General features: G+C 37.5%; 1 protein-coding gene across 5 annotated transcripts in view; it reads left to right on the top strand.

Annotated features, from left to right (window-relative positions):
- The window catches only part of LOC123556219 (uncharacterized), a 59,549-nt gene extending 45,998 nt beyond the window's left edge, over positions 1 to 13,551 (top strand). For all 5 annotated transcript variants that reach the window (XM_045346808.2, XM_045346807.2, XM_045346809.2 and 2 more), the window contains exons 2-4: positions 6,593 to 6,770; positions 8,767 to 8,838; positions 11,765 to 13,551. In XM_045346808.2, the coding sequence (XP_045202743.2) occupies positions 6,648 to 6,770; positions 8,767 to 8,838; positions 11,765 to 12,046 (477 nt within the window). In that variant the 5' untranslated portion in view covers positions 6,593 to 6,647 and the 3' untranslated portion in view covers positions 12,047 to 13,551. The remainder of the gene's footprint in view (positions 1 to 6,592; positions 6,771 to 8,766; positions 8,839 to 11,764) is intronic.
- Positions 13,552 to 15,676: the final 2,125 nt, after the last annotated feature.

Raw genomic sequence — 15,676 nt, 5'->3', positions numbered from 1 at the left:
TACAAGACATCGATGGATGGCAGCCTTATCAAATTATAACTTTAACATCAGATATAGGAGTGGAAAAGAAAATGCAGATGCCGACGGTCTTTCCCGAATGTTCGAACAGGATTCAAGTACTTTTGACAACAGTATTACCAACGACATCATCCAAGCGCTTGCACTTACAGCCACAACTGACACCATACAGGCTCCTGTTGTATTTAGTATGGTAACGCCAGACGATCTTCAAACAGTTGAACCAGCAAAAGATGTAGTACCAGACGATATTGTTGACTCCTTGTCTCTAAAATCCAAAGACTGGCGGAAAGCTCAACAGGACGATAACACCATTTCACAAATTACTACTTACCTGAAAGATGGTGTAAAGCCCACTGCTCAGCAGACTTGCACTAATGATCTTACAGTGAGAAAGTACCTGCGGGAATGGAATCATCTTGTACTGAAAGACGGAGTAGTATACCGCCGAGGTCAGCTAAACGACCAAGAATATCTTCAGTTAGTCCTTCCAACTCATCTACGAGAAGAAATATTTTTGGCACTCCATGATGATCTCGGGCACCAAGGTAGAGACAGAACAACATCCCTCTTTAAGCAAAGGTTCTACTGGCCTGGCATGGATTCATGGATAGAGGAAAGAGTCCGACAGTGTGATCGCTGCACCAAGCGGAAAACCTTTCCTTCCGTAGCACCTCTGGTCAACTTCACCTCCTCTTCGCCAATGGAAATACTTTGCATCGATTTCTTAAGTTTGGAGAAGTCCAAAGGCGGCCATGAGCATATACTCGTACTCACAGATCACTTTACGAGGTATTCACAGGCGTATCCTACTAAGAATCAGACGGCAAAAACAACAGCTCGTGTTCTCTTTGATCAGTTCATTGTTCATTATGGGTTTCCTTCAAGGATCCATAGTGATCAGGGAGCTAACTTTGAATCTTCCTTGATCAAAGAGCTTTGTCAGCTAGCAGGTGTCGCAAAATCACATACAACACCGTACCATCCTATGGGAAATCCTGTAGAGCGCTTCAACTCAACTCTTTTGAAGATGCTTGGAACGCTGGAAAACAGCATGAAAAGTGATTGGAAATCTCACATAGCTCCATTAGTCCATGCGTACAATATAACAATACATCCAAGCACAGGATTTTCACCATATTTTCTTATGTTCGGGCGACATCCAAAACTGGCTATCGACGCTCTCTTGGGTCTTCCATCTCAAGACTTTAGTAGTCAAAACCAACATAAGTATATCAACAAACTCCGGGCAAAATTAGCATCAGCATACAAGAAAGCTGAAGAGACGTCAAAACTAGCGGCAGCAAAGAATAAAGAGCGATATGACATCAAAGCTAAAGCAAACAGTTTAAAACCGGGAGACTTTGTCCTTGCAAGAAACGTTAATATTCGTGGAAAACACAAGCTGGCAGACAGATGGGAGGATACGCCGTATATAGTTGTGGCACAACCAAATGATGATCTACCAGTATACGAGATATTAAAGGACTGTCGGAATGCCAAAAAGACACGGGTACTTCACAGAAACCATCTATTACCTCTTGGAATGAAACACAGAGCATATGAAAGTGTTTCTCCAACGTCAGAGGCATCATCACAGGACTCAAATGATACAAACCTTGATGACACAGGAGATTCATCAGAGGAACCAGGGTAAATAGTACTGTTGTACAATAAAATCTGATACTTACCTTTAGGAGTTTTACCTTGTTTATACCTTTTGGAACCTGAAAGAGAAGTAATCATACTTACCCGATATAGTTGCACTGAAAGCAAAATAGTTTTACCTGAAATTTTATGGACGCAGCCTTGCTTCTCTAGCTGAATGTACTTGAAACGAGTATACTTACCTACAGATCGCCTAGAATATGGAATAACAGATTTATGTTCTAGTATGGTAATGAAAGATACTTACCAGAGCTTCCTCTTCTGATGCATAATACTTACCTTAAGAAATCCTGTTGTTACAATTGTGTAAATTGAAAGTGAAAAAGAGACTAACTTTTACAAAACTTTACCTGAATTATGTACATAATATATGAAGTATGAATGGACACTGAGTGAATGCAAATACTGTACTTGTGGATAATTGTGAAATGAAAATGGATTTGTGTAGCATATTGCGTGCGATTTAAAATCGTATATAGTTCACAATCATACTACAATAAATATTCCAATACATTTACAAGCACACATGTAATGATTCACAATATTCACCACAGTATTCACCTATGTATATTTCGCTTAAATACTTCGTTGTTTTTATAATAAGCACACGAGCGATATATCGGAAGCAACTTGTAACTTGTATTTGATCTGCAAATACTTGTTAATTCTTTACTTAAGATGTTCCCATAAATGTCGGGGACGACATTTTCGGAGCAGGGGGAGAATGTCATAGAGTGAAATTAAATTATCTGCCAATAAAACTCCGTTGTTTTTACTTGTGTGTTGTCAGACTTATGACACGTATGACGTTCCATAGTTCCAAAACTTTCTTTTTCAGTCCAAGGGAAATAAATCAATAAACTTCCAATATGAATCCTATAAATGAACCTATATAAAACGTATGCACGTGATCACTAACAACCAATCACTGCACTGGTCACTTTTTAAGTCAAATTTCAAGATGTCTGTTGCATTTTAAGCCGCTCATATATTTTGTGCATTTTTGTATATCAACTGGAACTTATACATTTCCAGGATACTGATACTGATACCGATATACAAGTATCTCTGTTTATCATCTTTATTATCGTGAAAGAAACATTAAATCAATTATTACAGTCTGCAAACTTTCTTTTGGTTGTCCCATATTTAAAGGAACCCATCCCATAGACACCATGAGTATATTATAGCCGTGGCAGTACACCAAGGAAATATATATATCTGAAACGATGAACTCAAAAGTTAATAAATAAATAAATAAATAAAGTGGGGCTATCAAACCAAATTTATATTCATTTCTACGGAAGCTTGTAAAAGTTTCAATATTAGTACGTTACAGGACCATATTTCACGAATGAACACAAAACAGGTATTTCTAAGAAATAACCAGGCGGATATAACCATAACAACAATGATATATTCGGTTGCACCTTTCAATCGATTTCTACGGTTATGTCGTTTTGCGCTACACAGTTGAACAAGCGGTCTAGAATTTTGCTTCCCGAATTGCGCGTCTTTGAAATTTGCAGTTATTCTTGATTCAGAAAATACCTTTTTAAAAAAGATTTTTTATATATATATTTCAGATACAAAATTGCATTAATTAGCATGTTCTACTTAGCTTCAGATGTTAAGTTAGGGGCTTCCATGGCTGAGTGGTTAAGGTAACTGACTTTGAATCACTTGTCCTTCACCGAAGTGGGCTCGAGCCTTACTCGGGGCGTTGGATTCTTCATGTGAGGAAGCCATCCTGCAGGCTAGCTTGCGGAAGGTCTGTGGTACTACCTAGGTGCCCGTCTGTGAAGAAATTATGCATGGAAGGGCACCTGGAATCTTCCTCCACTATCAAAGCCTGAAAGTCGCCATATGACCTATAATTGTGTCGGTGCGACGTTAAAACCAACAAAATCAGATGTTAAGTACGGGAAAGTCCCTCATTGAATTGTTGATATTGTCTGCTACCTTGATTCCATCATTGTTTTCCTAAAACGGGAAAGAAATAGTCTATAGGCAAAAACATTCAAAGAACGCAGCCGCACACACACACCACTCTACATGGACACAGGGACATGTGCAATTGTATACACGTACACAGCGGCACTTGTACACATTAACACAGACGAGTGCATAATAATCAATTAAAAGTAACAAATGAAAAACAAACAGAACATGAAGAAGGAACATAGCAAGGCACATGCATGGAACGGTCAGAGGGAAAACTTCACTGGGAAGTTTATGAGGCTATATCTCACTCTTTAAATCGTGCCTATTTTGGGCGTAATACCAAGTATTTTTTCCAGACGTGTGATTTAGAATTTAAATATACCTTACAGGAAATATTTTGCACCTGCTATGCTTTTGTTAAGGGTAATTTTATTACAAAGCAAGCAGGTTTGTACCGTGTGCGAGCTGATTAAAATTAATATGTAATAACCATCTTGTTAAGTTCAATACTTGTTCCACTAAGTACATTCCAGTAAGAAAACTTACGTTGTGAGATTTTAAATGTATTTGGTATAAGTGAAGCAACACTCATCTTGTTAAGTCATTTCTTTATTCCACATTCCAGTGAGAAAATTGACTTTGTGAGTTTTTAATGTACTTGATATAGCTTCAATAATGGGCTTTTGTTATAACAGGACTGTTGCTAGCACTTCGTGTTTCTTAACTGCGAGTGAAATGTTTCATGATTAAACTTTAGACAAACTACATAATTGATTTCGATTATTCGATTATTCTTTTAAAAGCAGCTGCACACTTGCACATGCCATAAATATTCCGAACAGGATTAATTAGCCTAAGGTTTTTAGTGTTTTTTTTTTGTTAAACATATTTAAGACGTTTCATCATATTTTACATGTTGGTTTTGATAGTTTTAAAGTATAACATCTAAATGTTTTAATGTACTTTGAAACCATTTAATGTCTGTTTTGATATTTAAAACAGAGTAATTTCCTCAAACTAGACATTTCTTAAAGATGCTGGTTTAGTACAATACATTAGCGAATTTAAATTGCGGTCGCTCTTTCTTTGTAGTCGTTCCTATTTAGATGCAAGTCAAAATGTAGTTTTAACATTCAGTTGTATATACATGTGCTTTTCAATAATTTTATACACCTTCAGATATTTCAAAAATGTTGGCCACCCTCCTGGATTTAGACGAAGATGTATCTAACATTTTTTGCTCCAAAATTCAATAGAATGTGCGAAAATAGTAAAAACAGGGCTTATAAGATAAAGCAAGGAACAAATAAAATACTTTATATAGCATCGCTTGGATAAAATGTTAAAAAACAATTCTTAGCACGCATTCACTAATCATAAGTAAATACCTGTAGATTGAATAGAAGACAGGCATGCATACATGAGTAGTTTAACATAAAGAGGAATCTCTGTTTGTTTCATTTCAGAATTATTTTAAATGAATTTTAAGGGTCGCAAAAACTAAACATTGAAAAAAAAAATCACATTGAAGCGGCTAGTCTTATCAAACACTTGTTAGGACATCACCAGACTTGGTCTGTAGCATCCTTGTAAGGCCGCTGGACTGATTTTAGTGGCTGCAAGAGCTGAAAGTTTAGACGACTCCTTCTCATGAACCGCTTGGTAGATCATCACCATATTTGGTCTGTAACGTCCTTATAAAAATAATCTCTTTTTTTTCCAAATGGTTCCGCTCGACTGATTTAGGGGCCACCAGATCTAAACACAGAAATACCTTTAAACAACTTATTCTCACAAGCGCTTGATTGATAATCCCCAAACTTGGTCTGTAGCATCCTTGTAAGGTCCGCTCTCAGATCTGTTCATATAGCTCCGCTTGACTGATTTTAGGGGGCGCCAGAGCTAAAAATAGAACAAGTAACATTTAAACGACTTCTCACGAAGCGCTTGATGGTTCAATACCATACTTAGTCTGTAGCATCCTTGTTTGCTTATATTTATAGCCGCCATTAAACACCCGTACACAGGACTCTTATCCCAATGTCAGTAACTTTTAGATGGAGGAGTGGGGGTCAAAACTCACGACACATGGTTTCGTAGTCAGACAGTGTTACCACTGAACCACTGCGTCTGCACTGAGCTTGACAGACTATTACTAGTACTAGACTTTGTAGTATATATGTGTTGTGTTCAAATGATTCCACTTGACTGGTTTTAGGGCTGCCGCGGCAGTAAAAAAATATGAACCCTTTTAGTATTAACTTTTAATGAACTGATCAAACCTAGTCAGCAACAAGATCTAAAGGTCATCCTCCTGAGATGAGCGAATTAGGCCATTTTTTCACATAAGATTGCCTTTGACAATCTTGCAGAACTAAACATAAACCAATATAAATTATTATTATACCAGATTTATTTTATTATACCAGATTTATATAGCGCCCTTTTTATGATAAACACGTTCAAAGGCGCTTTACATATACTGCAGCCACACAGGGCGCGAAATGCATCCTCGACTAGTACAGACACAGAGCGATCTGACCTGAGGGACAGAGTGAGATAAAGCTCTCGAAATCCTTTTTAGATACAGACTTGTTTGGCTAACTTAGCCTAGCTCTTTGCGAATAGACAGTCTGGCTCTTTAACGTGCCCGGTGTATAGCACTGATACACGCGAAGCCGTCTTTCCTGGGAAGAACCAGTACAGGCCTCTAAGATAAAATATAAATATTGGCAACGATTCTTCCATGCCTTAATTATGCATCTGACAGATACAATCGGAATATTGTGGTTGACAGGATACTTAGTTCTGACTTATCTGACTAGAAAGAATATCAGATTCTGTATTGAAAATGAGTAAGGTTAATTACGTGTGTTTTGTGCTGCTTTACTCTGTGTTACTATAGTTTGTGAACAGGATATTGTTTTAACCAAAGACCAATGGCATCGTGTTTGTGTTTCAGGTTTCATGCCCACTGACATTCCATGTTAAAGGAAAATATTGTTTATATATGAAAAATGGCGGCAGTAGCAGACGACTTCTGGAATATTTACTCTAAAGAATGGCAGGAAGCTAACCAATCATTGAGAAGCGAGAAACACGACGAAGAGATTATATACCTTCTTATGCAAATTGTTAGGGTAAGATTTATGACTAATTTTTCTGCTTGCCATGATTAATTCTTTTTGTATGGTCACCCTGCGTCATTAAATCTTTCAAAATTGTTTGTGATTAACGAATAAGAATACTTTATTTGCATAAACATTCCATGACGACTGTTAACATGCGTTGAATGAAGTATGCGTTTGTAAACAGTCTTGTCATAAAAGCTTTCAGATTTGAAATGAATTACTTAATGAATAATAAGACATTTATCTGTTAAATACTTCAAACTTTAACAGTTATAAAAACCACCTACTGCATTCATATCATTTTCGAACCAAGAGCGGGTTAGGTTTGTACTTTGCGTGATATACAGGAGATGTTAAACAGGCCTGTTTTATTATGTTCACTCCATAACTGCATAGAAAACAAGAGCTGTCCGTAAGACAGCCGATGCTCGACTATTCGAATTGTTGTCCCAGAAGAAATAGAGTTTCAGTCCAGTATCTGCATTAGTTTTGGAGATAGTAACTTGCACGCAAAACTTTAACCAGGATTTTTTAAGTCCAAAAAGGGGCATAATTTGGCCAAAATGCTTGTCAGAATTATAGGACTTGATGCTATCACCTAGTTTTATAACTCCGAAGACACGTGAAGTTTCAGTTCAATATCTGCATTAGTTTTTGAGACAGTAACTTGCATGCAAAACTTTAACCAGGATTTTCTAAGTCCAAAAGGGGGCATAATTTGCCCAAAATACAAGTCAGAGTTATTGGACTTGACCCAGTGAGGTTGTAAATTGACATAGAAAAAGAAAAAATAAGTCTCAAAGCTATATGCCTTTAAGTAATAGCTATATGTACTTGCACGCAAAACTTTAAACAGGATTTTCTAAGTCCAAAAGGGGTCATAATTTGGCCTTGATGCTATCACCTAGATTTATAACCCCAAAGACACCTGTAAAGTTTCAATTCAGTATCTGCGTTAGTTTTGGAGATAATAACTTGCACGCAAAACTTTAACCAGGATTTTCTAAGTCCAAAAGGTGGCAAAATTTGGCCAAAATACATGTCAGAGTTATGGGACTTGACCCAGTGGAAAAATAAGTTTCAAAGCTATATGGCTTTAAATGATAGCCATATGTAATGCATGCAAAACTTTAACAAAGGTGTGACGCCGCCACCGACGCCGACACCGACGCCAGGGTGAGTAGAATAGCTAGACTATTCTTCGAATAGTCGAGCTAAAAACGTATGCTTGACAGATTTTTGGAGGCGGGGTGCGCCCCACACTGAACCCGTTAGTGCGAACAGGCTCAGTATTTTAAAAGTACAAAATGTATACATTTTATCACAGGTAAGTAGACAAAACATGCATTACACATGTTACATGTGTAAATTTATCTGTATATTTGGCAGTTACCGCCTTATTTTTTATTGAAATAATGGTGTGTACCCTTTTGTACGGACCGATCGTTTACAATCTGTAATATGATAAGCAACACTGAAATCGTGTGGCAGTTTAGGGCTGCTTTCAGTACTTTTTTGACGATGATGCGTACCGCTTGCTTTAGAAATTATTTGCGGTAATGGTCAAAAGTGGGAAGCACAGCTTAACCTTATTGTCCTGAAAATCTTTCTTTTAAAAGTGGGGTCATTATATATTTCAGAAGGGATAAATTTTATCATGATTTATCCGAAATCCCAAACAGTTTTGGATACGATATTCTCGATTTTTCACTAACAATAGTTTCTTTTCAAGAGCTGAATTGACTACAAAAATATATCGTATACCATTTTTCATACCTCAAACAAAAAAAAAACCCGGCCGGTATATGTAAAGCAGTATTCATTATATAAAAAAGTATTTGCCTAGCGGTTATTTCATCACTGAATATTTACTTTGTTCGACCTTTCTGCAGCCGATTTGAATGGAGAGTAAACCATGATGATGAAAACTATAAACTACTAGGTGAAATAATCAAATTTTCTCAATTTACGTTTCAATAAATAATGTTTTCTTTGTTTATTTCAGGGTGTTTATGATTTCTGTGTAAATGAAACGAAAAATTCACACCACAAAAAGACAACAGAGGAGCTGACTGAGGTAATTCATTCATATATTTGTTTATCATGAGGTCGTAGTGAACCGTAGTAGCACAACGCATAATAACAAGAAAAGACGTGAAGTCGTAGTGAACCGTAGTAGCGCAAATCATATATTACCAAGTAATGACACGAGGTCGAAATGAACCGTAGTAGTGCAACGCATATTTAACAAGAAACGAGGTGTGGTCATAGTGAACCGTAGTAGCGCAACACATAATAACAAGAAACGACGGGAGGCCGTAGTGAATCATAGTAGCGCAACGCATAATAACAAGAAAAGACGTGAAGTCGTATTGAACCGTAGTAGCGCAAATCATATTACCAAGTAATGACACGAGGTCGTAATGAACTGTAGTAGTGCAACGCATGTTTAACAAGAAACGATGTGTGGTCGTAGTGAACCGTAGTAGCGCAACACATAATAACAAGAAACGACGGGAGGTCGTAGTGAATCGTAGTAGCGCAACGCATAATAACAAGAAAAGACGTGAAGTCGTAGTGAACCGTAGTAGCGCAAATCATATTACCAAGTAATGACACGAGGTCGTAATGAACCGTAGTAGTGCAACGCATATTTAACAAGAAACGAGGTGTGGTCGTAGTGAACCGTAGTAGCGCAACACATAATAACAAGAAACGACGGGAGGTCGTAGTGAATCGTAGTAGCGCAACGCATAATAACAAGAAACGATGCGATGTAGTAGTGAACCGTAGTAGCGAAACGCATAATAACAAGAAATGATGTGAGGTGGTAGTGAACCGTAGTAGCGCAACGCATAATAACAAGAAACGACAAGAGGTCGTAGTGAACGCATAATAACAAGAAACAAGGCGAGGTCGAGTGAACCGTAGTAGCACAATGCACAATAACAAGAAACGACGTGAGGCCGTAGTGAATCGTAGCAGCGCAACGCACAATAACAAGAATTCTAAAACGACTTGATTCATTTTCCTATTCAACAAAGAAGGCTGAAAGTTGTGTGTTATTTTACAACAATTCACTGTTCTGACGTCACAATTATTACGTCATAGAGTAAAACGGCATAGCGGCGCGTTGGAAAAGAAACCGACAAAAAGCAGGCAAATATTTGACGGACGTCGTCAGGGATATACTTAAAAATCCTTGGTAGCGTGTTCGAATCTCATTTAGTGATTTGCTATTGAATAAAATCATTGTTTGTCGTTCAGATGCATATTAATATATCACTCGGGCTGCGCCCTCGTATAATTCCTTCGCATCTGAACTCCAAACAATGATTATATTCAATGGCAAATCACTGAATGAGATAATTATATTATTTCTTAAACAATGTGAGGTCGTAGTGAACCATAGGAGCGCAACGCACAATAACAAGAAACGACGTGAGGTCGTAGTGAACCGTAGTTGTGAACCATACTAGCACAATGCACAATAACCAGAAACGACGTGAGACCGTAGTGAACCGTAGCAGCGCAACGCACAATAACAAGAAACGACGTGAGGTAGTAGTGAACCATAGGAGCGCAGCGCACAATAACAAGAAACGACGTGAGGTTGTAGTGAACCGTAGTAGTGAACCGTAGTAGCACAATGCACAATAACAAGAAACGACGTGAGGCCGTAGTGAACCGTGGTAGCACAACACATTTAACAAGAAACTACGTGAGATCGTAATGAACGCATAATAACAAGAAATGACGCGAGGTCGTGTGAACCGTAGTAGCGCAACGCATAGTAACAAGAAACGACGTGAGGTCGTATTGAATCATATAAGTGAACAATAGTAACGCAACGCACTATAACAAGAAACAACGTGAGGTCATAGTGAACCGTAGTAGTGAACCGTAGTATCACAATGCAGAATAACAAGAAACGACATGAGGTCGTAGTGAAACGTAGTAGTGAACCGTAGTAACGCAACACATAATAACAAGAAACGATGTAAGGCCGTAGTGAACCGTAGGCGCACAAAGCACAATAACAAGAAACAATCTAAGGTCGTAGTGAACCGTAGTAGCGCAACGCATAATAACAAGAAACGACATGAGGCCGTAATGAACCGTGGTAGCGCAATGCATAATAACAGCAAACGAGGCGATGTCGTAGTGAACTGTAGTAGCGCAACACATAATAACAAGAGACGACGTGAGGTCGTAGTGAACGCATAATAACAAGAAACGACGCGAGGTCGTAGTGAAACGTAGTACCGCAACGCATAATAACAAGAAACGACGTGAGGTCATAGTGAACCGTAATAGCACAACGTATAATAGCAAGAAACGAATACGAGTTTCGGTTTGTTAGTGATGACCCTTGCCTTTTAGAGAGTTTTGGTAGAAAGACATGAAAAAATTGATTTAAAAGCATGAATTGAACTACATTAGTTTGTTACGAATTATCTCATTGTTTACATAGCCCAGAATGTTATTTGAGTCGACAGCTGAACTATGTCGCAATGAAATAAATATATTTTAATTGAACTTATTGAAGCACTGTTTCCAGAAGTATCGGCCTAGCCTAGATACTGGGGAAGTAAATATGACGCCTGCCGTGGGCTCGGCTGGAAATAAGTTGTTCCATCCATTCCAGGTGGGGACTTTCGTCGACTACCCACGTTACTTTACCTTTACCTTTTTAAGCGAATAAAGTAGTTATGTTTCAGGCGCACCTGCATGGAATGCAGGATTCAGCTCGTGGGATTGTCTTTCATCGTTTGTTTATCAGTCCGTCCACACTTTATATAAACGAGTACTCATTCTTTTAAACCGCTGGGCGAATTTAGATGAAACTTTTCGAATAGATTTTCAGAGCCCAATATTCCAGCAAGCTTGATTATCATTGCTACACGTTAATTTAACTGAATTGCAGAGGTGATCACTAGGTAGATGTATTTCAAAATTATGGTCCTTTTCAAATAACGTTAGCTATGTTTCTATTTTTTCAGTCATACCTACATCATAAACTGCCACCATCATTGCACAGGGACCACGTGACAAATCCAGTTAGGTCGTTCGTACATCGTTGTGTAGGATGTTTGCATCAAATGTGCTTATTGAAACATTCCCCTCTATATATTTACTGGATCCCCAAGGGAGAGGTCATTGATAAACAGAAGTTTGACATAAAAGGTGACAAAGATGAACATGTATGTGACTGGACAGTGTGGCCTGCAGTTATACATACAGATGGAACTGTATTGAAGAAAGGGGTGGTCATTCCTGTTTGACAATATTATAATATTTTCAGAATGTTCGGTTTTATAGATATTTCAAAAGAGTTTATGTTATGTACAATTCACTTCAGTTTTATAATGTTTTGTTTCCTGGTTGTAAAGTAATATCTTTATTAGAAACTTTGATTATTATATTAAATTACCCTGTTAACATGGTTAATTTGACAAAATAATGAAAAGGATGTTTATTACTTAGTAACGAGACGTTAAGTTTGGTGAGATATTTCTGACTCTTCATGACTAAATGCTGCTTCGAATTGATAATGAAAATGTGACCCTAGTTCTAATAATATGCGCGGTTACCGTACGTGAATACATGTATATATATTTCTTATAATGGTTATTCATTGTTGCTAGCGTATAAGTAAAATAATTCATTTTAAAGAAGAACATGAACATTTTATATGACAAACGAGAAATAATTCCGTTAGATTAGTAATATCCTGATAGTTTAATAGGATATTAAACTGAAGCAATTGATGTCTTGGAAATGTCCTATTGATTGTACATGCATTTTTAAACCCCCGCCATAAGTGGTGGGGGTTATAGAAATGGTCTCCGTCCGTCCGTAACACTTTGTGTCCGCTTTGTATCTCCTAAACCCCTTGAAGGATATTCATGAAACTTGGGTCGAATAATCACCTCATCAAGACGATGTGCAGAACTCATGTGTCAGCCATAGTGGCTCAAGGTCAAGGTCACAACTCAAGGTCAAAATTAATGTTTGAGCCTTCCATTTTGTGTCCACTCTGTATCTCCTAAACCCCTTTAAGGATTTTCAAAATCATTGATGATGTCATACATGTACTATAAAATATACTTAACAACCTCAATGCTTCCACCCAATGCCATCAACACTTTCACTATTCATAACAATGGCGGGGGATATAGCTGTCTTTCAGACTTCCTTGTTCAGTTTGCTTTACGACAAAACTTATACTTTCACTGCTGTTTTACTAGACTGTACATTGTTTCATTATTTGTAGATAAAAGTCAATGTTTTTGACACAAATGTTTGAATTCCTAGATATTATAGCCTTATATTATGTTTAGACGTACGGTATGTTTGTTTTAACTAATTCTTTACTAAATCTTTTAATCTTAAATAGACATGGAATGGCGGCAGTATGAAAAAAATATCACCCGTCCTGACGGTTACATTTACATTATAAAACTGACGACCTTCTTGACAAATATGTCAGCATGAAAGTACATTGCATTGTTAAGTTTGTTTACTTTATAGCAATTTGTTTCAGAAGGGGTTCATTTTGAAATGAAAGTTTTTTTTAACTAGACGGAGAGTATCTTAGTATCTTAATCTAGATTAGGTTATTCAATTTGTGTTACACTTCATTTTCATGGCTGCTCACTTTTTGTACATATTACATATATTAAGTGTAAGTCTTATACAATCGGTACATATTCTTGCTGCTATATAATACAGCCATGTACATGTTGCATAATATTATTTTACAAGTATAACAAGCTCAAACCAATAACACAGTTTTTGTTATATTTATTACAGTCAGTAGTGTGAGAGCCGCCACAGTTATTACGATACCGCCGACACCTTGTTAATGATTCTTCTCAGCAAGGTCATATCTCAGTTATTTCTCATCACAACTGAATCTTGAATGCCTTATAAATTTCTTGTAGATGTTTTTAACAACATTCTGTTCGCGAGTGTCAGCAAGTTCGTATCTCAGTAGTTACATATCAAAACATGTCTTCCACATGGAAATGCCAAGTAAATGACTTAGGTCTCATATCTATTGCTTTAATTTTAGTGAAAATGTCTCTTCTTATACTTTACCATTCAACAATATTCTCATTTTGATTGTCATCAAGTTAGTATCTCTAATTACACATCACAACTAAACGAAACGTCACACACATCTTCGCCACGGTAATACCAACTGGATGACGTAGGTCATATAACTTTTACTTTCATTTAGATGGGAATTATGCCTCGTTTTATATGCTTCCCGAAGGGGAAGCATATAGTAGCCGCTTCGTCCGTCCGTCCTTCCTTCCGAATTCTTGTCCGGAGTATTTCTCAGGAACCACTGGTTAAAATTTAGCCAAACCTAGGAAGCTTCATTATCAACAGGAGATTGTCTTCGTGTTCCGGTTGGATGATTTTTAACAGGGTTATTGACCTTTGATTATTCAACATTAGTAATATATACTAAAGTACAATTCTTGTCCGGAATTTCTCAGCAACCACTGGTTGGAATTTAGCCAAACTTCATAGGAAGCTTTACAATAAAGAGAAGATGTGCATATTATCTTCTTGTTCCGATCGGATGATTTTTCACTGAGTTATTGCCCTTTGATTATTCAACATGAGTATACTGTAGTACAGTTCTTGTCCGGAGTATTTCTCAGCAACCATGGGTTGAATTCAGCGAAAGTTCATAGGAAGCTTCACTATCAAGAGGAGATGCGCATATTGTCTTCGTGTTCCGGTCAAATGATTTTTAGCGAGTTATTGCCCTTTGATTATTCAACTTTAGTATACTGTAGTACTATTCTTGTTCGTAGTATTTCTCAGCAACCAGTTGTTAGAATTTAGCCAATCGTCATAGGAAGCTTTACCGTCAAGAGGAGATGCGCATATTGTCTTCATGATTCGGTCGGATGATTTTTATGCTCCCAGATGGGGTGGGGGGGGAGCATATAGTCGCCACCTTGTCCGTCCGTCCGTCTGTCCGAGCTCACATTTGCATACTTAGGTGGCTATAGGAACAATAGGTAACTATACTTTTTCTTTGATGTCATTCATTCCGTAAGGCTTTTATGTGGCTATTTTTCTCTTACGTGGCTAAAAGAACAATAGAGAGAACAAAAGAGTAGCCATATAAGTATCCATATGTAGGAACGTCCGTCTGTCCGTCCGTCTCACTTCTTGTCCGTAGGATAACTCAAAAAGTTTTGAAGATACGAAGTTGCAACTTTATACAATGACAGAGCTCATTTAGATGAAGTGCAGTGACAAGGAACCAGAACTCTAGGTGGTCCCATTTTTGAATTATCACCCTTTTCGAAAACCTTGCCCAGGGCATAACTCGAATACTATGTAAAGTATTGACTTGATACTTTAAATATTCATAGAGTTCAATGAGAGGGAGTGCAGTGACAAGGAACCAGAACTCTAGGTGGTCCCATTTTTGAATTATCACCCTTTTCGAAAACCTTGCCCAGGGCATAACTCGAATACTATGTAAAATATTGACTTGATACTTTGAATATTGATAGAGTTCAATAAGAGGGAGTGCATTGACAAGGAACCAGAACTCTAGGTGGTCCCATTTTTGAATTATCTCCCTTTTTTGAAAACCTTGTCCAGGGAATAACTTTGAATACTATGTAAGATATTGACTTCGTACTTTACATATTGATAGAGGTTAGTGATAGCGAGTGCAGTGACAAAGAACAATAAATCTAGGTGGTCCCATTTTTGAATTATCTCTCTTTTTGTGAAAACCTTGTCTTGGGCATTACTTGACTACTATATAAGGTACTGACTTTATACTTTACTTACCCTGCCACTTGCAGTAATTTCGACCCGATATCAGGGTGCCGTATATCTTTCTTGATATACCGTCAGTTGATCATGTGACC

The sequence above is a fragment of the Mercenaria mercenaria genome, chromosome 5 (assembly GCF_021730395.1).
Source record: "Mercenaria mercenaria strain notata chromosome 5, MADL_Memer_1, whole genome shotgun sequence".
NCBI lineage: Eukaryota > Metazoa > Mollusca > Bivalvia > Venerida > Veneridae > Mercenaria > Mercenaria mercenaria.
Note: the sequence above shows the minus strand (reverse complement) of the source record. Positions and strands in the feature narration are given on the sequence as shown.